This window comes from Perca flavescens, chromosome 12 (assembly GCF_004354835.1).
Source record: "Perca flavescens isolate YP-PL-M2 chromosome 12, PFLA_1.0, whole genome shotgun sequence".
Classification (NCBI taxonomy): Eukaryota; Metazoa; Chordata; class Actinopteri; order Perciformes; family Percidae; genus Perca; species Perca flavescens.
In genome coordinates, this window is record NC_041342.1 from 9610424 (window position 1) to 9634800 (window position 24377).

The 24377-nt window shown below is 41.5% G+C and overlaps 1 protein-coding gene across 7 annotated transcripts in view; it reads right to left on the reverse strand.

Moving 5' to 3' along the window:
- Window positions 1-19699, reverse strand: part of svilb (supervillin b) — a 68184-nt gene extending 48485 nt beyond the window's left edge. For 3 of the 7 annotated variants that reach the window (XM_028593303.1, XM_028593301.1, XM_028593300.1), the window contains exons 1-12: window positions 19446-19699; window positions 14714-14774; window positions 13224-13315; window positions 13060-13117; window positions 9795-9943; window positions 8380-9193; window positions 3135-4487; window positions 2494-2664; window positions 2257-2294; window positions 2090-2151; window positions 1276-1412; window positions 937-1032 (exon numbers count right to left, since the gene is read on the reverse strand). In XM_028593303.1, coding sequence (XP_028449104.1) covers window positions 937-1032; window positions 1276-1412; window positions 2090-2151; window positions 2257-2294; window positions 2494-2664; window positions 3135-4487; window positions 8380-9193; window positions 9795-9943; window positions 13060-13117; window positions 13224-13315; window positions 14714-14774; window positions 19446-19506 — 3092 coding nt within the window. In that variant the 5' untranslated portion in view covers window positions 19507-19699. The remainder of the gene's footprint in view (window positions 1-936; window positions 1033-1275; window positions 1413-2089; window positions 2152-2256; window positions 2295-2493; window positions 2665-3134; window positions 4488-8379; window positions 9194-9794; window positions 9944-13059; window positions 13118-13223; window positions 13316-14713; window positions 14775-19445) is intronic. The other 4 variants (XM_028593299.1, XM_028593298.1, XM_028593302.1 and 1 more) reach the window with 3 other exon arrangements.
- Between the last annotated feature and the right edge of the window lie 4678 nt (window positions 19700-24377).

Sequence of the window (24377 nt, forward strand, 5' to 3'; positions counted from 1 at the left end):
TGTTAGAGTTATAATGTATAGATGTCAAGGGATAGCAAGTGATAGCTTTATTTATAGCAGGGCTCTTCAACGTGTTTTAAGCCAAGGACCCCTTAACTGAACAGACTTCATACTACATATCTTGTCTAAAATTAAGTTGCATATTAAACTGGGCCTACATTACAATAACATGTAGGGCTGTCTTAAGACTTTATACATACCTTTTTTGTACATTGAATACTAAGCTATTGAAATAATAACTGTCGACATGATTTTATATATCATGTTTTAATCTTAAACATCCATGTAGAACAGTGAAACCTTAGCGATTACCTGTATCTGTCGATGGCTATTGTAGGGACTACCTCATCTATAGGCCAGTAAGCCTATCATCAGTGGTTTTCTATTTTTCCACAAATAGGCTGATTTGCTAATAATATGTTGGATTCATGTGAAGACATTTTAATTTTGAAAAAAGTTGGAGAAAAAAAAAGTAACAATAATTTGGAGGCCCCCCTGCAGTAACTACAAGGACACCCTAGGGGTCCTGGAGAAGATCTCTGATTTATATCTTAATTGCAAAGTTATCTCAAGGTCAACAGCGATGAATCCACTTGTTAAAATACTTTGATTCATTTAAGCTCAGAATCTAACAAATCTCATTCAGAATTTTATAATTTTTTTATTGAACCCCTTCCATGGTAAATTCTAAATCCATAGAGATCAATCTACTGTAATGCTGTCATTGAAGTGAGATCTTGAAAATCATTCAAATTAAAATGATTTACATACATACATGCAATAGAAACATTCTGTGGGTTAAGGTATAACACAACCACATACATCCCACAGGGTTACAATGAGCATAGATACACGCTATTTAAGTAAGTAGGCAACACATGCACACTCACACAGATACAAGGCACATTATAAGTAAGCAGCCGTGTCCAGCTGTACCTAATGCTGGTCACACCGGTGCTGACTACAGTAGGGCTCGGGACGCGAGCTGCATTAGTGTGGATGCCCAGAGGTTGTGACGATGTGGCAGGGTCACTTCAAAGTGGAGAAAAAGAGGTATAGATGAGGGGGGGTGAAATACAGTTAATGCAAAGCAAAGAAATTTTGAAAGAAGTTGACAGAGGTGTCTTAAGAGACGGAAAGGTTAGGAGAGGAACAGAAAAGTACAAACAAGAACAGGTAGAAGAATGAAATAAAGATGAGGGAAAGGAAAAGAGGTAAAGCATAATATATTTTCTGATGCAAAACACAGCTATACAAGCAGAATCTGATATCTACCTCGAAGCATTGACCACCTCCCTGTTGGTGACGGGTTGTGTGTGTGAGCGATCCTGAACTCTTCTCAGACGGCTTTCTACGGCAGCGTTTCGAGAGCGCGGTTTGGGTACACTTCCATCACATGTCCTTTCTAGCTCCTGGAAGGATATGTCAGGAAGACACTGTAAAAATTGAGGCCATAACAGTGCTATTTAAAGTGAGAAACTATTATTTAAATCTGGGGTGTCAAACATATGTTTTTGTCTTCGTCAAAAAGGAGAAAAGTGGACAAAGTGTCGTTATTTCTAAGAAAAATGGACCAGTTCCTCTTTCTTGAGAGTTTAATAGGAAGCCAGTGTGCTTGGTGTGTTCACAGCACCTTTCAGTTCTAAAGGAATATGATATCCGGCACTACTATCAGACCCATTTCCTTTTCTACCCTGAACAGAATACAGTTGAAAATATAAGTTGACATATAGTTGAAATTGCACTTATTTTTCTTAAGATATCTTAGGCTGTTTATCATCTGTAATATATTGCTCATTATGCACTTGTTCCCTTTTACATTAAAATGTAATTAAACATTTTTTTCAAAAAAATTCAAATGTGGCCCATCAACTAAAATGAGTTTGACAGCACTGATTTAAATGATTGTCAATGAATGTTAAGTTAACTAAATATTGCACCTGAAATTACACAAACACCACCATCTGTCTCCATCCAATCTCCATCTTTTGGTTTTGAGATTATGATTTTAAAGCATTGCTCATTCAATAATATACAGTATTAATCATCTGTCTTTCTAATTGAAATGTACATAAAGTAGGAAGTGTACCCTGAAAAGAGACCTCTTGGCAGCCACACTCATCTTGGCTCTGTCGTCCAGTTTTTCTTCACCTAATGAAAAAGTCAACAGTATTTAAACTCCTGGAAAAATGTGACTAAATGCCTTTAAATTATTAAGAATGATATACATTTATTGTGCATTGTGACCAAACTTACCTTCGGGATCCTGTAGCTGTGATGGGCTTAGACGAGTCCTGCAAAAAACATTAATATACATCAAGCATCAGCTTTTTGACCACATTTTTAAATTTGAAGAACCATTATATGATTATCATGATGGGAATGCCGACCAAGAACCATGCTCTGCCATCCAATTCAGTGTATTAAATAAATAAATCATGTATATGAAATCATTTTGAAGAGCTCCTGCAGATGGCAGCAGAGAGCCCCCACCTATCTGACTCCAGTCGCTCTGCAGAGGTGATGGGCTGGGTCCTAAACCTCTCCGACATGCGACTGTCTCCTGGAGTGATGTAGCGCCGAGGCCTCCGAGCACCCCTGTCCCGGTCACTGCTGCTAGCCGGATCTACCTCCACTGCTGTCAGATCTACTTTTGTAGTTTCACTTTTAGAGTGGTGTATGGATTTACAAAGATTGACGAGGACAACAAAAAGGAAAAGTAGAAGTAAGAAAACTATTAACAATGGCTGGTTTTTGGATATTGTTTTTAGTAGAGTAGCAGCTTACCAGAAACTGCACACGTTGCGTACAACCTAACTGCAACCCAACTGTGAAAAGCCATTACCCAATGTTAACGTGCAGCAGCAGACAACTTCCAAAGGGTGACTTGCAAGAACTGATGCTAACTTGCACACGTAAGTTAAGCTCTAAAAACCAAATGGTAGACATGACAGTGAACATGATAATGGTGGATATGATAGCGATACACCCTTGACACATTTCATGCCACAGAATGACATTGTATCAGCATTATTTTCTTAGATGATTGGATTATTTATTTGCAACAGCTCACTAATGCAGAGTTAGACGGTTATTTAACGAAGCACACACAGAGCCCATGCCAGTGGACCTACAACTCAGGTTTCCGGTTGGCATTCTCCAGATAAGAGTGTCGCAGCTGTGCTACTGACACCCTGGTGTCCAGGGAGCCCATCTCCCCGTTAGCCATCCCTGATGGAGGGACGGCCCTCGATGTCTCTCTGGTGGCTGCTGCCCTATCCACACGATATATGGCAGAATGCTGGCTTATGCCTATATCTGACATAGAGCGGGTTCGTATCTTGGGTTTGGGCCCTCCGCTCATCTCCATGCTTCTGTGTTTGGCCTGAGGCAGAGAAGAACCTTTCTGGAGATAGATGGCTGAGTCAGACCTCTGGTTCCCTGATGGATCTGGCTGCTGCTGCTGCATCTGAGGCTCAAAGACTTTGTGTAGTTGGGGTTCCTGTTGATATCTCCGGGAGTCTTGCTGCTGATTTGGAGGATTGTGTCTTTGGAGCTCATTCCCCTGCTGTCTTTGAGACTGCTGTTGTCTTTCAGGCTCTTGTGGCTGCCTCGAGTGGTCGTACTGATGCTGCATTTGAGGAACTTGCTGTTGCTGAGCCCCATGTTGTCTCTTTATGGGTTCATACTGTTGTTGCGTTGGTGGCTCTTGCTGCTGAATTTGGGGCTCTTGATGGCACACAGGGTCTGAGGATTGATGCTGCCTGGGCTGCTGGTGTACAGAGATGTGGGAAGGCTGCATCGATCTAAACGCTCTCTCCTCTTGGCTGTCGTGGCTTGAGAGATGCTCTCTCCCTCTGTCTCTAATCCTCTCGACATTTCTCTCCCTCCCCCTCTCCCTAGGTCTCTCCGGATCCCAGTCTTCCTCGCTTCGACTCATCCTCCTCCATTCTGGGCTGTAGTTCTGCAAGTCCACGTCTTCATGCCGGCTCCTGTGAGTATCATCCACACTCCTTTCCCTTCTGCGGATCTCTGAGGGCAACACAGCTTTCCTGCTCTTGAGCAGGCCCTCTGTGTGGGCCTCTTCCTTCAGGGCCTGCCTGGCCTCCAATCTTGCCTCCCTGTGGGAGACATGGATCTGGTCGACACTCACTCTTCTTCGTGGTTGTACCTCAGGAGGTCCAGGAAGTTTGGCAGTAGCCACTGGGGCAGGGATGGCCAAATAGGGCTGAGAGTCAACAGCAGGGCCAGAGTGATGGTACTCAGGAGCTGAGACAGGGTAGGCTGTTTTGCCCTGAGCAGGATGGTAGGCTGGGCTGGGCTGAGGCTGGGGAACAGTCCTTTGCTGGGCGGATTCTGAGCGTTTTGGCATATACTGAGCAGTGTGCCCCTGAGTACGGTGTCTGTTACCCTGCTGCCTGTCTGGACTCCAGTCAGGTGGCTTCTGGACAGTTTCATCCCTGGACAATCGTTCCTTTACTCGAATTCTTGGGGAAAGGAATGGATAAGGGACACTGAGATTCCAGTTCAATTAAATACCTATCGCACTCTCTGAACTCAAAACTCAACTCAAACAGGAGGTGACCAAAAACACATGTATTCTATGGGACACAAAGGATGGTAAATGATCAATGATTAACAAAGCCACAATTTTACTCTCCAACTAGACATTTTGTGTGTGAGTGTAGAGTCTACACAATGACCGGCTACATGCCAAGGCAGCCAGTACGGTAGACAAACTTAACACCGACAATTTTAACTGCACAGACGTTTATGACATGAGACTATCATGGGACCAACTTGAGCTCCCAAATCCTACACTAGAATTGCAACAAGGTCAAGTAGCAGCATGCCTTGGGTTTTAAATGAGTCAACTCTCTCTCTCTCTCTCTCTCTCTCTCTCTCTCTCTCTCTCTCTCTCTCTCTCTCTCTCTCTCTCTCTCTCTCTCTCTCTCTCTCTCTCTCTCTCTCTCTCTCTCTCTCTCTCTGATTTCTGCGTGCCAAAAAAGTAAGCCAAACTATTTTCATCGACAACCTTCTGACCCCCTGGTAGCTAAAGGTTGCTTTAATCTCATTGTAGAACACTAAGCCAGACATAATTGATGGGCCTCTGCTTTATCTGACATGGCATGAAGGACTTACACACTGCTCGTGTACATGAGTACACACTAATGCTAGCTAGCATAAGCAGCTGATAAGGCAAAAAAGGCAGTGGGTGTCATACATGGGACATATTAGCTGGAAAATTCTCAGAAAGCACTCTTTCGAGACACATCAGATATTACTAATAGACTTCAGAAAGAGTGTCTGGGTTTTCCTTCTTATATTACTTAAGTTTTGGAAATGGAGCATAAAGAATTTGTTTGTGTACCAATTAAATCAATTAAGCTAACTAACTCTAAAGGTTTGTCTGACCATGCTAGACATTGCCTCTATGAATTTCCTGAATTTCCAATATTGGCCTATGAATGGGCCTTCAACCTTTCACAGGCTATCAGCAAGCCAGCTATGTGACATATACGGGCCACCATCCGCTCAAAAAATACATGTATACCCAGGAAAACCCTCCAGGAAAACTTAAATAAAATCATAGATTTCTAGCAATCTGTTTCTCTCTAGAATCCTTTTAGCACAAAACTATCATGTAGTTAAAAAGTCGCACATCTTATCTTATGCGATGACTTTGTCAAAGTTACTGACAGGATAAAATACTCAAGATGTAATTTCATAGGGGTTAACAGGTCAGAATATGAGGAGGGGGGATGTGAGCACAGCCTCAGCTGACAAGTGCTGAGTCAGTGGGTCTGTGACGGAATGGGTCAGGGCAACCAGCTGACTAATGTTGTCACCCCATCAACTGAGCTTCACGAACACCACTCAACTGCTCATGAAACCCAGGCCACACAACTAATTTAACAGTTTTACAGAGTTCTGGGTTAGTTTATAGAGCAGGATCTGACTTATGTGGCAGGAGAGTTGTAAGTGAAGTAGGTCAAGTAGCCCTCTTTCCTGAAAGGTCTTTTAGGGAAATATTGAGTTCTACTATGTTTTAAAAGAACTTAAAGGCCAGTTGTTAAGGGCTTAATATTTACTGTAGTTAAGTACAGGTACTTTTCTGCTTACGTTCAGGCTGGGCCTTAGTTTGCTATAATTTTTCTATAGGCTAGTAGAATGGTATAGCTTAGTTTGCTGACAGGGATCTAAAAAATGTGATAAGATTATAGCATACATGTAAATGTGAGTCATGATGGCAAAAAACTGAGTATGTATGTATATGTGTGTATGTATTCAGTAAGTTGTAAGACTAAGTTAGGGATGAAAATCAGTTCACTAGTTCTCTAAGATCCACAAACTTGAAACCCTTGTTAAATGGAAGACCATGACACCAGTTAAAAAGGAAAGTATTACTGAATGAAATAGCATACTGCACTGTTAGGGTATATCTACTGGAGGGAGTTAGCTGTATCTCCACCCATGTTTTTAATGAGCTGGCTTTATTATCTTGTTACTTTCCTTTTTTTAAGGTAGCACCATCACAATTTCAGAATAACACTTTTAAGACCCATAACAATGTTTTGAAGACATTAATAACCTATTATCTCACTTTCAAAGAGCATGTGAAAAGAGATTAGAGTGCAAGAAAAATAATATAATTTTATTATATGGTAGAAAGAATTAGCCCTTCTCTGAACATGCTGAATCTGCTTTGTAAGGTCTTTTCATTGATAGCATCCTGAGCAGACAGTACCTTGAAGGCCAGCTGAAGACAGTGTCACTTTCTGAGTCTGTGTTGAGAGACCAGTCGCTCTTTGACAGGGCGGCCAGGCTACAATATGATGTGGTGACAGTGTCAAACCCTGAGGGAAACGTCTGACCATTCTTTCAAAGATCAGAGCAAAGGGAGCTGCACAGATCAGCTGAACCGTAATCAGGAATATTTTCAGATGCAGTCTGATAAATGTTTTCAGGATCAGTTTAAAATGCGTTGGGTTTAGGGCTGCAACTAACCATTATTTTCATTGTCGATTAATCTGTTGATTATTTTCTCGATTAACAAATTAGTTGTTTGGTCTATAAAATGGTGAAAAATGTGGATCAGAGTTTCCCAAAGCCCAAGATAGCGTCCTCAAATGTCTTGTTTTGTCGAAAACTCAAAGATATTCAGTTTACTGTCACAGATGAGTAAAGAAGTTGATAATTTTTTACTTTTTCTCATAGAAACCGTCTCAAACCGATTAATCAATTATCCAAATAGTTGGCGATTAATTTAATAGTTGACAACTAATCGATTAATCAATTACTCTTTGCAGCTCTTTCTGGGCTGTGCACTTTGCACATGTTGATCAAAGTTTGTCATTTAAGTTTGACTATTTTCAATTGTTTAAATAATTATTTTTTGCTGAAGTCACTTCTTTACCTTCATAGATATGAATTATTTACAGGTTTCTGTTCAGTTCATGGTAGTATGTCACTCGTCTATGCCTAAATGCCGTCAAGTTAAACTTCTTATAGACTTCACTTGACGAATATATTACAATTCCCATCCCTTTTGTGGTAGCATATTAAAATTTATAATAGAAAGTTACATAAGCTTTTCGATAATGAACCAAGCTGCTGCTAAGTCAGGGTTGTCTCTCGGGGCAAGCAGGGAAATCATATCCCCTCCAAAAAAACAACCCTGCTATCTACCATGCTGCCCTGCAACCTTTTCCCTGATGAGCTCTCCAGACCACCTTCCCATGTGAAACTGGAGCAGGGCAAGTGTGACAGAGCTGGATCCAGTCTGGAAGGAGCCCTAATACTGGCATAGTGGTGAAAGCAGCAGGCTAGTTAGCTCAGCAGCCAGTGGACAGCCCAACAACAGCCTACCATCTCAGTTTCGCTTTGTTCATCTGAGATCTTTCCATACTTGGATTACTAATTACTGCACAAAACAAATCCTGGGAGAGTTACATGTAATAAAAATAAAACAATAAATCATTTTGTCACAAACTTTGTAATGATCAAATAAAATGTCATTAAAAAAAAGATGTATAGCACGCTCCTGTAGGAAGTTATTAGCTGCCAGTGGATCTGTAAATACTCAGGAGTTCATGTGGTTTAAATTTGTAGTCTAAAAATACACTGTAGATGCAACATTAGACTTTTAGTGGTAAGATCACTTCATACTCAATGAGCAGCAGAGAGGAACTAGATGTTTTTAGGACATAAAGTAATACAAATCAGGTGTGCAGGTTTCACTTTTTGTATTATTTTTGTACTATCACACCTTGAGTAAGAGTCAGCCACTGTATCAGACCGATGTCTTGGAGTTTCTTAAGTGGTCGGTCTTAGTTCATGTATGTTCTGAATGTTATGACCCGTTTTTTATAAACTCACCCATGCCTGTTGAGGATGCTCTGGGCCTGCTGCTCTATAAATAAATCCCCTGGTGAGATGCCGTAGCGAGTGGAGGGCAGGGAGGACCGACGGGCGGTGCGAGGGGAGCTGGGCACCGCTGCAATGCTGTAATCCCTGGTGGAAGCGGGGCTTGGATCCTGGTGGACAGTGTCCTGCTGCTGTTGTGGCTGGGCTGGATGATGCTCCTGGGTTCTGCTTCTAGAAGGGATGGAGCGCTCTTGAGCCCCGCCGCGCCGGTAGTTCTCCATGTTCATTGCTCTTTCCCGCTCCGAAAATCTTCTTTGCCTCTCTTGTGTGGGGGGAGGGGCTTGGCTTGACTGGGCGGGGCTGGAGGTGGAAACAGGGGCGGGCTCTGGGTGAGTCCTCATGTAAACCCGGCCCACTCCCGAGCGATATGGCACCCTGGGCTCCCGGCCTTGAGCCTCTACTTCCTGTCTGTCTCTTTCTCGCCTGGCGGCTGTCTGCCGGTTAGAGGTGTCTGTGTCTCGCCGGGAGCGGTAGCGCGGTGTGTAATCAATGTCCGCCTCCTGATCCAGGAGGATGCCGTAACGCTCTGACAACTGGCGGCGGCGCTCGGCTTTGTAGCGGGCGATGCGCTCAGCCTTAGAGCTGAGGCTGGGGTCTGTGGGGCCAGATGTGGGCGTAGAGGAGGTGGATAGTGTTACTGGGTCAACGTACACCACCATGGGCTCTGTGCGGCCGCTGCCAACACCACCTTTGACCTGGGCCGATCTGTCTAGAGAAGACAGCTGCTTCTGGGGGGCCTCCAGCTCCTCTCGACTGTAGCGCCTCACTGTGGTAAACATTGGAAATACTCCGTTACTTATCAACAACATCCCTTCACAATTACAATTTATGCTACAATTATGTCAAATGGGAGTTACTGTAGTTACTAGTTTCTGACTTACCGTGCCAGTCACAATTGCAACTGGACATGTTTTTTTCTGATAGCTCAGATGTTGCTAAATACAGTAATAGGGAAATGCCTAAAAATAGTTAATTCCAGGTAACTAATTGAATGGGTATAATGTAATATTGACCACGCACAGTATGTTTTTATTCCAACGCGTGCTACCTTCCATCCCATATGATACAAATGTGGCTTTATTCTAACGAAACACATCACAGATATTCATACCATTTAGTGACAACAACTTGCAACATTTGTTTCATAGTCACTGACACAGTTACTTTCATTAAACCTACGGTAAAGCTGCCCAGTATAACCAACAGATAACTGTTGGTCACTAAGGTGTGACAAAGTTTTCTCAACATAATAAATGAAATGGTTCCAAAATACTGACTGAAATTCAAACATTTCAGTGGCGTCGATCCATGTCCACTAAAGACAGCACCATACTGTATGTTTTTGCAGGGCATTGTTTCATGCTTACCCATCACACAAGGCTCACAGGGATCTGAGGCGCGGGTGTACCGCGGAGCATCCTCCTCCAGCATTCTGTTGGCTACCAAACCGCCGGGCACCAGCGCAGGTGGAGCATCACTTTCAATCCCCTCCAGACGGCGAGCTATCCTCTCCTTCCTGCAGAGACAGAAGGCAGAGGGCAAAGGTCGGCAGATTTTATGCTGAGTTTGTCTTTATAAAAATTTGGGATCGACCAATACTGGTTTTTCAAGGCCGATACAGATACCAATTATTAGTAGTTAATGAAACCGATAACCGATATTTGGAACCGATATGCATTTACAGTGAAAATGAAAATCTTTAAAGCTATAGTTTCTGTTGCCCCCATGAGGAATTCTAAGTAATGATAACAAAACTGTCGCTGCATCCACATGATACAAGCCTTATGAGACTGCGCACCGCCTCCACCACTCCACTATGGAGGGAATATTTATTCATAATTCAAATTGAAAGTCCAAAGAGAAAACAAAACAAGAGCAAATTAAAAATAGTATTATTTTAATTAAAAATAGTATTATTTTAATTAAAAATAGTATTATTTTACTACGCTACTAGGAAAAATCATGCCATAATTAAATGTGAAATGTAAAAGCTTAAATGGAAATACTTAAATTAAAATCTCAAATAGAAAAAAAGAATTTTTTTTTTTCCCCTTTATAATTTTCTATTTGACATTTGACTTTTGAATTTTATGTTTTACATTTGACATTGACATTTTAAGATTCACCTTTAAGATTTCAATTTAACATTAAAGGAACACGCCGACTTACTGGGACTTTAGCTTATTCACCGTAACCCCCAGAGTAAGACAAGTCCATACATAACCTTCTCATCTCCGTGCGTGCTGTAACGCTGTCTGACGGCTCCAGCATTAGCTTAGCCTAGCACAGATCCTGCAGGTAACTGGTTCCAACTAGCCTACTGCTCCGAATTGTGACAAAAGTGACAAAATAACGCCAACATGTTCCTATTTCCATGTTGTGATTTGTAGAGTCACAGCATGTACAAAAAACAACGTAACATGAGACACAGCCGTCTTCTAACAGTAAACAAACCGGGAATTATATTCTCAGACAGGCTTGCTGCGAGCATATCACTCCGCCCAAGTACTATATTCTTCCACCTGAGAATATAGTTCCCGGTTTGTTTACGGTTAGAAGACGGTTGTGTCTCATGTTACGTTGTTTTTTGTACACGCTGTGACTCTATAAATCAAAACATGTAAATAGGAACATGTTGGTGTTATTTTGTCACTTATTCGGAGCAGTAGAATTACTGGAACCAGTCACCTGCATGTTCTGTGCTGGTCTGATGCCGCTGGAGCTGGATGAGAAGGGTATGTATCTACTTGTCTAACTCTGGGGGTTACGGTGAGTAAGCTAAATTCCCAATAAATTGGCGTGTTCCTTTAAGCTTTTCATTTAGAAGTGACAGGTGTCAATTTAAATGAGGAGGTGGGAGGGTCTGAAACGACTACATCCCGGCCACCGCCAGCTGGCTGTCACCTAAGACTGGAACTTCCAAGTCCAACAACATATCGGAGAAAATGTGCAATTGGTCATACATTTTTGTAAAACTGCCCATATTCAAACTGTACAGAGTTAATTTCTCGCATAAAACTCAGAAATGAATTTAGTGGTGAAATAGCAGATGAAAAAAAGCAATCAATTCTAGAATCTTGATCGGGAGTTTGCCGTAGTAGCAGCAGGCAACAACTGGAAACCTTTTACAATTTCCGTCTGCTATTTCACTACTCATTTCCCCACAACTTTATCTAACTATAAGCGCGGTTCAATCATGCGAGGCTCAGCTGCGGCTCATCTAGAGATTCGGCATCATCGCCGCTACAGCCCGTAGCGATGTGCCCCGGCCCCGGGCAAGGGAAGGAGACAGGCTTCTCCAGCAGTCTGAACCGGGTCCCTCCCTCCCTCCCTTCCCCGCTCACATCGCTACCTGGATCTGTGACGGCTAGACAAAAAAAGGGGACACGCCAAATCTCTATTTTGAGATTCTACAATTGATTGCTTTTTTCATCTGAGACTGTTTTATGCGAGAAATTAACTGTTTACAGTTTCAATATGGGCAGTTTTACAAAATTTATGGCCAACTGCACATTTTCTCCAATATGTTGTCGGACTTGGAAGCTCCAGTCTTAGGTGACAGCCAGCTGGCGGTGGCCGGGATGTAGTCGTTTCAGACCCTCCGACCAGCCGTTGGGCCACGCCTACTCATTTAAATTGACACCTGTCACGGTCAGCTTAATGTTAAATCGAAATCTAAAAGATGAATCTTAAAATGTCAATGTCAAATGTAAAACATAAAATTCAAAAGATAAAATGTCAAATTGAAAATTAGAAAGGGGAAATGCTAAAATAAAATAATTTCTTTTTTTCTATTTGAGATTTTAATTTAAGTATTTACATTTAAGCTTTTACATTTCACATTTAATTATGGCATGATTTTTCCTAGTAGCGTAGTAAAATAATACTATTTTTAATTAAAATAATACTATTTTTAATTTGATCTTGCTTCGTTTTCTCTTTGGACTTTCAATTTGAATTATGAATAAATATTCCCTCCATACTCTCCACACAGTTGCTTGTAGCCAAGGAGGACATGGAGGATTAAAAAAACACGATGCACTCTTCAACAGAGGTAATTATCTTCACTCGAGCTTCAGCGTGGGAAAGTCACGACACAATATTCTGAACATAACCATAATGAGAAATACAGAGAGAGTTGTGTAGAGCTGATAGTCTTAATTAGCTTAGCAGCAACCCATTTGGCAATGGCTTGAATGTAACGGATGTTCATTAGTATAAAAACGTTACGCACTAAGCTTTAAGTCAAAATTAAGAATTTGGAATGTTACAAACTCCAACACAAAACATTGTTTAATGCTTTAAGCAATTATTTAATAAATTATAGACTTTCAGCATAATCCACAGTGAAAGATAGTCAGATATGTTGTGGGCGGGGAATTAAGTCAGACAGACACAGAGCTGTAGCCGAGCCAAAGTAGAACACATTTTAATTAATTAACTTTATCAGTTATCAGGGAAATAAAATGCTGATACAAATAATCTGCAAACTGCCAAAAAAACGGCCCGATAATCGGTCTATCCCTGATGAAAATATATATATATATATATATATATATATATATATATATATATATATATACACAATAGGTGTGCTTATTTGAAAATGAAGTGTAGGAGGCCTGAAGATACCTGTTCATTCCTGAATCCTTTGTGACAGCTCCCTCAAAGTATTTCTTCAACTCTGAAACTGAATATAATAACAGAAAATATACATAGTATCATAAAAATATCAAACATTAACAAACTACTGATTTATTCTGAGTTATTGTTGTGTGGTTAGAACCAATGCACACCCTTAGGAAGGACAGCCAGAAGTTTGGCATCTGTATATGAAACACTCTTGACCAAGGTGGTATTGTCACCCAGGGAGAAGTCACTCTGAAAACTGAATAAGAAGACAGAGTCAAAAACCTGCTATCTAGGTATTACATTCTCAATTCCTAGCAAGCAAAATAAATATTTAATGAAATATTTCCTTCCCAAAATATACATGGACGTTGTAGGAGGATGAGCAGCTGCTTCATATTAATTTACTCAGTAATAAAAGAGGTGTAAGGTAGTGATGCTGAAGGTAGCAAAACTATATTACTCTACAACAGAGATCTTCAACAGGGGGTCCTCTGACTTAGTGCAGGGGGGCCGCCAAATAATGTTAAAAACATGTCTGAAAATATACATTAATAGGAATCCAACATATTAATAGCAAAGATAAATTGGCCTATTTGTGAGAAAACAAAACATTGTATTTACACATTGAAAATAAGTGTATTATAGGTAAGGAGCCCACTATGGTATGGTAACATACAGTTAAGGAGTCACTTTTCCACATGTATGTTTAACATTCAAACATGATGTATAAATAACATATTAATATCCATTCATTTATCCGACCCAGTTTAGTATGCAACTCAGTTGTATACAATATATGCAGTAGGGGGTCCCTACTTCAGTTCTCTTTCAGCTAAAACATTGAAGACCCCTGCTCTACAACTTGTTAAACGCAGACATAAAATTGTGTCTAGTTTCCTATTTCAGCTGTCCACACTCAAACGCCTTGTCCTAAGGAAGTGATGGTAGGTAAAGCTGAAACTCAGCTGGAGTCACTTCCAACAGGATATAGCTTAAGAACTGGGTCATCAAGTCCTGACTCTCCTCCAAGTGGAAACAGACAATCAAGGTCTTCTCTTAATGTCTTTACATGTCACAATCAACAGGTCACATAAGCCAGAACCAATAAACTCACCTTTGTTTTCTCTCCAAAAGCTTCACAAACTATTTCATTCATTGAAAAAACAGAGTCTCATTTCTAGACTAGAGTAGACTCAATCAATTCAGTTTGCTTCAACTTTTACTGTTTTTAAAAAGAGCAGATCAGATCAAACTGCTTTTCAATCAGAGTTTATGTATAAATGTAATAAAAAGTCCTTGTGTATATTTCTGCCAGACGGCTGAAGAACCAGAGGGAACACTGTAAACTAATGCAAAAGGGGGCTTGGTGCAAAGTGGCCCTGAAGGAGGTATTATGGCTCTAATGCCATGTGAACAAAAAAGTGTCTTAGGATAAGCTGTTCCAGGCATCTCCAGCTTTTAATGCTTACAGCACATGATAAGCTAAAGCGCTCCACTGTGGTAAAACCTATATCCTTATATATCCCTATCTTGATGACAAAGCAAAACATGAGACCAATGTAAATGCTCTTAGAAAACAGACCATGTGATTTCTGTAGCTCCGCTACTATTTTTACCCGTGTTTGTGTGGTTATTGCAAACACAAAAAACTCACCTTAAGGCTTCTGTTGGCAATGAGGCTGAGCTGCAAAGCTTGCGAGCTTTAGATCCAAATTCTAAAAAGAAAAACAAGACCTATTATACAAAAAAATAATAATAATAAATCTACACTCCACCTTTCAATTCAATATTTAGTAACTCTGTGCTGACATTGGGAGAATTGGAACATGTTATCCTGGTTAAAATGAACTTTACATTTCTGGCATTAACAGCTATGCATTCACATGGGTAGAAAAGAAGAGTTTGGACAGGCGTAACAAAGAAACTCCCTAATTAATTTCATTGAGACCTACAGTATGTGTTAACACAGCAAGGATCCTGACGTAGAGGGCTCCGGCAGATAATGTAGGATTGTCCAGCAAAAAAATACTTTGATGATTTTGTAATGTGAGCAGTGTAATTCTACTGTTTACCTTCACAAATTGTCAAGATGGAAGATAAAATGATTGTTGCAGTGATATCTTTCCAGTTCCTGTCTAATAGTATCATAAACCGCTGTGCAGTGTTTTAGAGTCAGATAAAACTTGAATTTTATTTCATTGTCCTTTCAGCATCTTAGGAAAAATGTCTTCACTTACGCAGCCTATTGTGTTTGTCTACTGCAGTGTTGTTTTTGATCCCAACACCAGAGGCCTGTACTACGAAGCAAGATTTGGCGTTAACGACCCAGGGTTTTGTGTATCACGATGGTGGATCACTTGTTACCGGGTTAAATCACCGTGGTAACTTATGCTGAACACCTAACCTGCTCGGGAGCAGGTTATGTTGGAGATTAGAGATCAACCAGTGTAAAAGCAGCACCTACTGACCAATCAATACTTTATTGATAACGGCGTCACTGTTCTTAGAAGATCTGGTGGAGCTCGGTGCGCGGAGAGAGAGAGAGGTGCGTAGTTCATAAAAGTTAAAACATTTAGAGACCAACAACCCCGTTTACATTCCCTGATGTGTATTTTTATGAAAGATATTTTCAGCGGAGGGAATTAAGTATAGGCTATTTGTCGGCTTCTTGAGCCGTGTGTTGCCAATGCGCACATCAGTTTGAATTATGTTTTTATATTTTTTACTGTCACGATCGCTTACCACTGCCAGGGTTGCAACTGAAATAATAGGCTAAAGCAACGACAGTTTATGAAAAGCACAAGTGTAATTATGGTCAGATCTTGTGCCTGAATGATGGGGAAGTAATATTGCTAAGTGTTGTGATTTATGCATAACAGTGTCAGCTTTTTTTGCCAGCTTTCCTTCCTGTTTTAGGAAGCAGCAACTGTATTGCGTTTTGCCTGTAAAACTGTGTCTGTGTTATTCATATATATGTAGAATTATAGTTTGTTCTTCTTATGTAAAATATGCGGCTCTGGTAGATGTTTGCGATTGGTCATGCTGTGCAAACACCGCCTTTTATGTGAACGTGCGTGTCGCTGGATTGGGAAACCCTGTGTTGATTGAAGTAGTTGTTAACCACCGTCGTGACACAGGTTACGCGGGACCGCGGTTGTTAGGGTTAGTGAAGCCGGGTAACTGAAAGAAATCCAGGGCATGTTGATCTTGATTCGTAGTACAGGCCTCTGGGGTCCGTTTCAGAAAGCAGGTTTAGTGAAAACTCTGAGTTTGTTAAGAGACATTCAAAATATTGTAAATCATAATTCTCGTAATGACGGTGCTGCAACCTCAGAATGGGATTAGTAGTAGTTTTTTGCCCGCGGGATTGCACCTAAATGAAATATTAGAGCTTACACATTGACTCAAGCAGCAATTTTCTCCCACACCAATTCTCGCTATTTTGCCGCAGCAGCCGTGTTGCTTTTTTTAAACAAAATATATGTTCAAACTTGCTGTATGTGCGCATGAGTATTTCCACCGACCAGTTTGTTTGTGGTTGTTACCATGGTGAATCATAGTATCAGGGCTCCATTCATGCTGCCTTTTTATTGTGGAGGTGCACGTGCTTAACTCTGAGTGAACCTACTCCGAGTTGATTGAACCAACTCGAATCAGCTGTTCTGGAACCGAAAACTCAGAGTTTCCCATCTCAGGGTAAATCAACTCAGAGTTTGTTAAACCTCCTTCCTGAAACGGGCCCCCTGGTCAGACACCTACTGTTGGTTTTCAGGCTACACATGCAAAAATGTAAAAATGTATACTCTTATGATACTGCATGGTGTCCACAAAACAACAGGGGCTTGACAAGGGTGGAACAAACTTCAGCTCATTCACAAAACATGATGATCTTCAGTGCTTGTGCACATAGATTTGGGTTTTTGGAGTGCTTACCAAGCCACAAACTGTGAAATAAGAACAACCCAGGCAGTATTTTGTGGGCTGCCTAGATGAGAAAACATGGGACTAAACAAGCTGTTTAGATTTGGCTCACCTTCGTCACATGCAGGCTCACTAGAATATACCGCACTGAGTATCTCCACCCATGGCTTGAGAACTACCTTTGCAAGGGTGAGCTATATTTTTCTCACAAGCCAATCAGAGCAGACTGGGCTTTTCAGGAGGGGGGCTCAAAGAGACAGGTGCTTAAACAGAGTGTTTCAGACAGGGGTAATACAGGTATATTCAGACAGACAGCATAAGACAAATAAAGTGTTTTTTGAACATTAAAGCATGTACACATGTTCTAGTACAAACCCAAAATACAAAATTAGCATATTATGTCTCCTTTAAATGATAAGACGCCATACTTGGAGCAGGCTTCAAAAACTCTTTTCAAAAGTATAGTTTTTACATAATAAAAACTATATAAATAATTTTTAGTGGATGTTTGGTTTTGTAATTAGTTACACACATAAGGATCATTGATGCACAACCACAGTATTCCATTGGCAAATGTATTGTAATTAGACTCCTCTAGCAAATTATTATTTTGACTATTAAAAGACAATGCTGATGAAGAGACAATAAATGGTTTATATGCAACTAAAACGATAATTTAGAGAAGTCAAATTTCTTACACCAACAATGTGTCGTTTGGGTTTTGACAAGACATTTACTGCCTCAGTATGAGTCACTTGTCAAAAAAGGTTACTCAGAAAGTTCACATCCAGTTCCCAGCAGAGTTGACCCTCTCGCTCTCACGTCACAGCAACAGCAACAGCAACAGCATCCTGTTGTAAAGTTGTATCCCAGTATAGGAGACAGATCATGTTACTGCTCCAGACGCCTCCAGAACACCTCCGGCTTATTTTGGCCTCCAAAGACTGTGTGGCAATACAGCAGGGATCATTTAGCAGGATAGAAAGTATGAAAAGTGAAAGGTGTGGTGGTGGAAGAAGAATCCTAAAGCTCACTTTAGACATCAAGTACAGTACAAGGGCTTCCCAGTGTTTTGTGTAGTGACCCGGTGAAATTCAAGAACTCCAAAGTGACATGATGTAAGGGATGACACAGAATTGGAAATAAGCAAGGCTGAAAAATCTGGGTTGGAGGTCTTAAAAAGATTATTTTGTCTCAAATCTACAATGATTCAAGATTTCCAAAGCCTGTGGGAACCTTTTGTATATGTATTTGTCTGTTTATCTGTGTGGAAAGCCCCTTGTGCAGAAGTCCTTAATCCTTGGAAACGCCTGCAGGTTGTCATCAAAACGAGCAGCACAAGACTCAAGGTTGACAGTGCCAGAGAGCAGCTTAGACTGCTGACGGTCCAAAAGTGAGCGTGGTGAGGAGAGGGATTTTCTATAAATGTTCAGAGGTGCAAAATAGACTTCCTTAGGGAACTGAGCCTTCACTTGCACACAGTCTGTTTGGAAAGGGTTGCTGGTGGCACATGAACAACCCTCGTCCACCTCAGCAGGCAATGGTGCATTAACAAGCTAGAAGATCAAAGAGGGGGAAACAGGAAAAAGCATAACAGCACACACCTGTTGAATACACAGCACCAAATGTGTACCAAGTGGAGTCAAAATAATCTCTCATTGCTCAGCCACACGCTCCATTCATTCAAAGCAGCCTGATGCTAACATCCATACCCATAGTAATAGCTATACACTTTTAAACCATCTGCACTATTCATAATATCCCTAAATCCGCAAATGCATGAGTAAGGATGAGCAACTTTTGCACACGTCATGAATCCTTGTTTAATCTGATCCAATCGAGTAAACAGAAGCAAAATCAAGGAGTCAACCAGGAAACTTCACATAGTCTTGTCGACTCATGTCCTGCCAAGCCCAGAGTCCCCCTGCCTACTGTATCACTGACAGCCACCAAACTGTCATTTATCTCAGCGAGGAGCTAAATTGCATTAGCAAAGTCCCCCAAGTAGGGCTGCACAATTAATATCACAATTGTATCGAAAAAGCAATATGGTGCAATATCCAAATCGCAGGGGGGCGCAATATTTGTTAAAGGCAAAATATGTGTTAAACCATTCTGAAATAAGTATTGTGGTGCTGCAGAGACGTCCCATCTTACAAATCCTATTCTACTCACTAAAGAAAAAATCTTTGTTTGGTACAGATCCTTGTAAAAATCACACTATAATCATTTAAAAAAAAAAAAGTTTTCAATGAAAATGAGACTAATGATCCAATAATTTTCATTCCCTCCAATATCGTAAATCATATCGCAATCGCAATATCAGTCAAAAATAAACGTAATTAGATGTTTTCCTCATATCGTGCAGCCATACCCCCAAGCAGTCTATAGAGCTGAGGGTATTCAAGTGGGTTAAGCAAGTCCTCCTATAGCCAGACCAAGCCGTCCCCTTTCAAAGGCCTTACCTTGGCCACATGGCTGCTCATGGTTCACATGGTAACTAGAGATCCATGGGTTTCGAAACATGTTTAGGGAGAAGAACAGAAGGATGCTCTGTTGCTAGACTCTCCTCCGATCACAGCGGTGGTGGACAGCCGGAGTGGCAGCGGTGAAGGCGAGAGCTGCTACTGGCGAGCAGACAGGCAGGGATAGAGATGGTGACACGGCTACACACACACACACACACACACACACACACACCACACCCACCCACACCCACACACACACACACACACACACACACACACACACACACACACACACACACACACACACACACACACAGCACACACACACACACACACACACACACACACACACACACACACACACACACACACACACACACACACACAGACACAGACAAGCACACAGCCACAGCAGAATGACTGCCCCGGTTACACAGCAAGCTACAGGCTACACAGACTGGCTGTCATGCAGGATGTGTGTGTCAGGGTTCATGTCGGTGTGTGTGTGTGTGTGTGTGTGTGTGTGTGTGTGTGTGTGTGTGTGTGTGTGTGTGTGTGTGTGTGCGCACGCATGCAGGGGAGCTGAGAGAGAGAGACAGCGCAGCAGGGTGCTAAAGCAGCTCAGAGCCCTAATCAGATTACAGGCAGAAATTAGCCTTGATGATAAAAACTCTGGAACAGGATTGGAGGAGGGTGCCAGCATGGCCACAGGGGGTGGTATGGGGTCCAGGGCTACTGGAAGTCAGATGGTATCCTTAACACACGCACACATCAGACGGGCTTCAGCCATGATGGTCAGGTGCCATCAAACCTCCAAAAACTAAAGACACAGCTAGGGCTGGGCAATTAATCAAATTTCAATGGCAATTTCCATTTATGTAAACAAGAAAAACAATTATTCTGCACATTATATTTTGCAAGTAAATGTTTTGTCTTGTGTTTTTAATGAAAAATAAAGTTCAACAGGAAAAGTTTTTTTTAAGTTCAATAAATAACACATCTTTCCAAAAGTCAAAGAGTGATCATAATATCAATCATAATCGCGATTTCACTACTGACCAAAATAATTGTGATTTTTCTATAATCAAGCAGCCCAGAGCTTGTATTAATATTAATATCATTATCAAGTTGTCAGAAGGTTTATTCTGTTTAAATGCAGTTGGAGTCCACCAGATAATAAAATGTAGTGTACCACTGGGAATATGACTCATTATGGGTGTAAAGTTTTTACTGACAGCCTTGTCTTGATTCCAGTTCAGCCAGTAGAGAGGCTTTATTAAGCTGTCACATGCAATGCAGTAGAACATGATTCATAATTTCCTGCAGCGTTCCAATCTTTCCTCTTTAAACACAACACCACTAGTTAGGATTTTGGACGTTGTTAAAAAATCTTATAAAAACACAACTATTTGATAGGGTTGTTGTTTATTTCAGTTCCTGTCTTCCTCTACCTTCTCACTCTCTACAGCACACACATACACATTCATTTATAATGTCTAAATCACACAAGCTTTTACTCTGTCTCACAAATTGGCCTGAACTTAGAAGTACAGATGCAAACATCTCATCTAATAGACAACTAAACACACTTGTCTAATTCATCACATCAGGTAGTGTGAGGCGAGTATAAGAGTCAGACGTGGTTACAGTAAGTGTCCAATACCCAAAAAGTCACCAATCCTCACAACATTACTCTTGCATTGTCAGTCTTGAAGGTCTGGCTAGTCCACATAGCATTCCGGGTTGGGAACAAACTGTGCTCTGGTTTATTGGCATTTCTTTAAACCAATCACAATTGTCAATCGTCAATCGACATTAGGAGAAACTCATAAGAGGAGGGTATACATCAAAAGGGCAACACATCGGTGGTAGAAAGGTTTAAGAACGGGATCGAGAGCAACAGTGCCTCTGCAAAATATCCTCAGGAAGGAACTTGTTTTGGTGGAACATGTATACGTTCAAAAGTTGTTTTAGTCGTGCAACAGAAAACTCAGATTGGACAGATAGTCTAGCTAGCTGTCTGGATTTACCCTGCAGAGAGATCTGAGGAGCAGTTAATCATAGTCCTCATAAATCCACCGGAGTTTACACAAAGGAAGCGGAAGGTAATTAGGAAGGAATTTCCGCCGGCACCAGAGCAATCCCGGAAGTGGAACGTCGTGGATATAGACAATCACAACATAGACTGAGTCCATAAGAAGCTTCTCCAAATGCCTGTTATCTTCCTGACATTTAATTTGTATTTGAATTTTTAAAATTACCATTACCAATGTCCTTCCTGAACTTCCAACAAAAGTTAGATTTTTGCCCAAACCCTCGTTTTTGCGCGTTCTCGTGTAGGGTGTCCCAATACTGTAGGGAGCAAGGGGGAGTGCTATTTTTCCCTTATAATAAACCCTCAAAACATAGTGAGGTCCGATGCAAGCGGCGATAGGTGTAAACCGAGCCCTGGGTATCCTGCTCTGCCTTTGAGAAAATGAAAGCTCAGATGAGCCGTTTTGGAATCTGCTTGTTATGAGGTCATAACAAGCAAGGTTACCTCCCCTTTCTCTGCTTTGCCCGCCCAGAGAATTTGGCCAACCCATGAGGGAGAGACATCATGGCTTTCAAACGAGAAAAGTGGCAGTTGGTCAAGGCCACACCCCCACCCTCCACCTTGCCCCTCCCTCTCTCCTCCTCAATAGCTTCAGACACAGAAATGGCACATACTAAGGAAAGCTCATTGTGGGACTGGCTCTAGTGGCTGTAGTTCTGCACCAAAGCTGAATTTTTGGAAAGAGACTTCAGATACAGTATTAGGGGACCACTAAGGTCTATATAAAAGCATCCAAAGAGCACCATGTCATGGGACCTTTAAAATGTAGTGGGAAATGAAATCACCCAGGATACCTTGTGAACTCAGCGAGCCAGCCAAATTTTTCAACTAAGATGGCGGACACCGCTGGAAAGGAACAATTGAAAAAAATATGGTTCTCGTCCAAGATTCTAATGGCCGCTGCTCTGTGCTCTGAAAATAGTAGTAGGCTACTACGGGACGTATGTGAGCATGTTCGCTACATTCGCTATGCTAATTTGCATATAGTGGTGTCCCATTTCACAGAGAAAGATCTTCACCCCGACTTCCCTCGTCGAGGGGACTTTACTGTCGAGGGCACTCAAAACCAAGTGAAAGTTTTAAGGGGGGAGAAATGGGACAGGGCCAAAGTATATTTTAGGGACTGCCAACTCCAAATCCACGCGCAAAACGAATATCACAGCGACCTTCTCGTCGCTGTGATATATGTTTACCAAGGCTGGCACGAAAAACTTAGTGTGCATCACACACAGAAGTAGACAACACATTCACAGTAGTGATAGTTACTGTAGCCCTTGGAGCAAGCACATGGGCTGCATTCCTTAGAAGACATCTAATTCCCCTAAAACTAAGGGTGTGACGCTTAGAGATTAAAATGTGACGAGATTTCTCGTCGAGGTGAAAAGTTGTCTCGTGAGGCGATGTTATGTCAGCGTGATGGAGCGTGAAATTACTATTGAAGATCCCCCTGCCACTTTTAAATCATTTGTGTGGCAACATTTTGGTTTTCCTGCAGAAATAATAAACGGCGAAAGAGTGACAGACAAGACAAACGCAATATGTAAACATTGTAAGAAAAAAATGCTGTATACCGCGGCTAACACGAGCACTATGCAAAAACACTTACAGCACCACCACAGCTCTCTACTAACTACTGCACCCGCGACGAAAAAATTAAAAGGGCAAACAACTCTAAAAGCCTTTGCATCTCTGCCACCGGTAAGTGCAAGAGCCACGGCAATAACGAGGGACATAGGCGTTTTCATTGCAGCTGATATGAGGCCATTTTCTGTGGTGGAAAATGTTGGATTTCGGCGACTTGTGGTCGAAATCCAATCCAAGAACCTATCCTTAAAAACTTCAGAATGATACCAATAAATATAATGTGAATGATTGCTATAAAATCTACAGTATGTTGCACTGGACAGGTGAGAGAACCTCATGCTAAACAACCCCTTTTACTCTTGTCAAACACTTTTGGACTCTCTGGCGTCTTAGTCTTGCTCACTTGCACACTCACTCATCTCCTCCGTCTGCTGCTTTTTCTCACCCTTTCACACACAAACACCCCCCCCACCTTCCCTAGTCTGCCTGTAGACACCCCTAATAAGGCAACATGTGTTGTGAGTGGCTGCCTCGGGGAGAGGTCACCCTAGTCAGCCGGCCGTATTTACCGGGGGACCGTCTCCACGCCTCCTTGTTTTTTTTCCTACTCCTTCTCCCTTGTATTGCCCAGATTTGTCATCTTTGCCTTCCATCTCACTCGCTCCTCTGGCTCCTCTGACTCCTCTGACTCCAACCCCCTCTCAGTCCTCATCTCCTTCTCTCTCCTCTCTTTTTCTTGCATTCTTTGTGTTTCTTTTGTTTTATTCTACTAAGTATTTGCTTCTTCACCCGTCTCTCTCCTTTTCACTTTTCATCTCTCTGTTTACCCCTCCTTCCATGCCAGCCAGCAACAAACGCGGGTTAATTTACAATTTTCAAAACAGGCCACACATCATTCAGAAAGCTTTTCTTTAAAGTAAACCACACCGGCATAAGACACAATACTTAAAACCTTCCAAGTAACCAAACTGAGGTGGACTATGGGTGAGCGAGTCAATGACAACAAAAGGAACTTGTGTCAGACCTTATAACCAGTACACAGGTTCAAGATCTGGATTTGCAGACCTCCTTAACTATCCAAGTTAACAGTAATTGGTTGAAGAATTAGCTCTTCAAATTGGGGTTGGATGTTTTTGTAAGCCCTTTAAGAGTCTTGCATCTCACTTGCATAATCTGCAACTTTCTCTGCTGTTTTGAACTTTTTTTTCAAATAATATTAAACAAATTATAAATCTTATCACTCAAAGGCC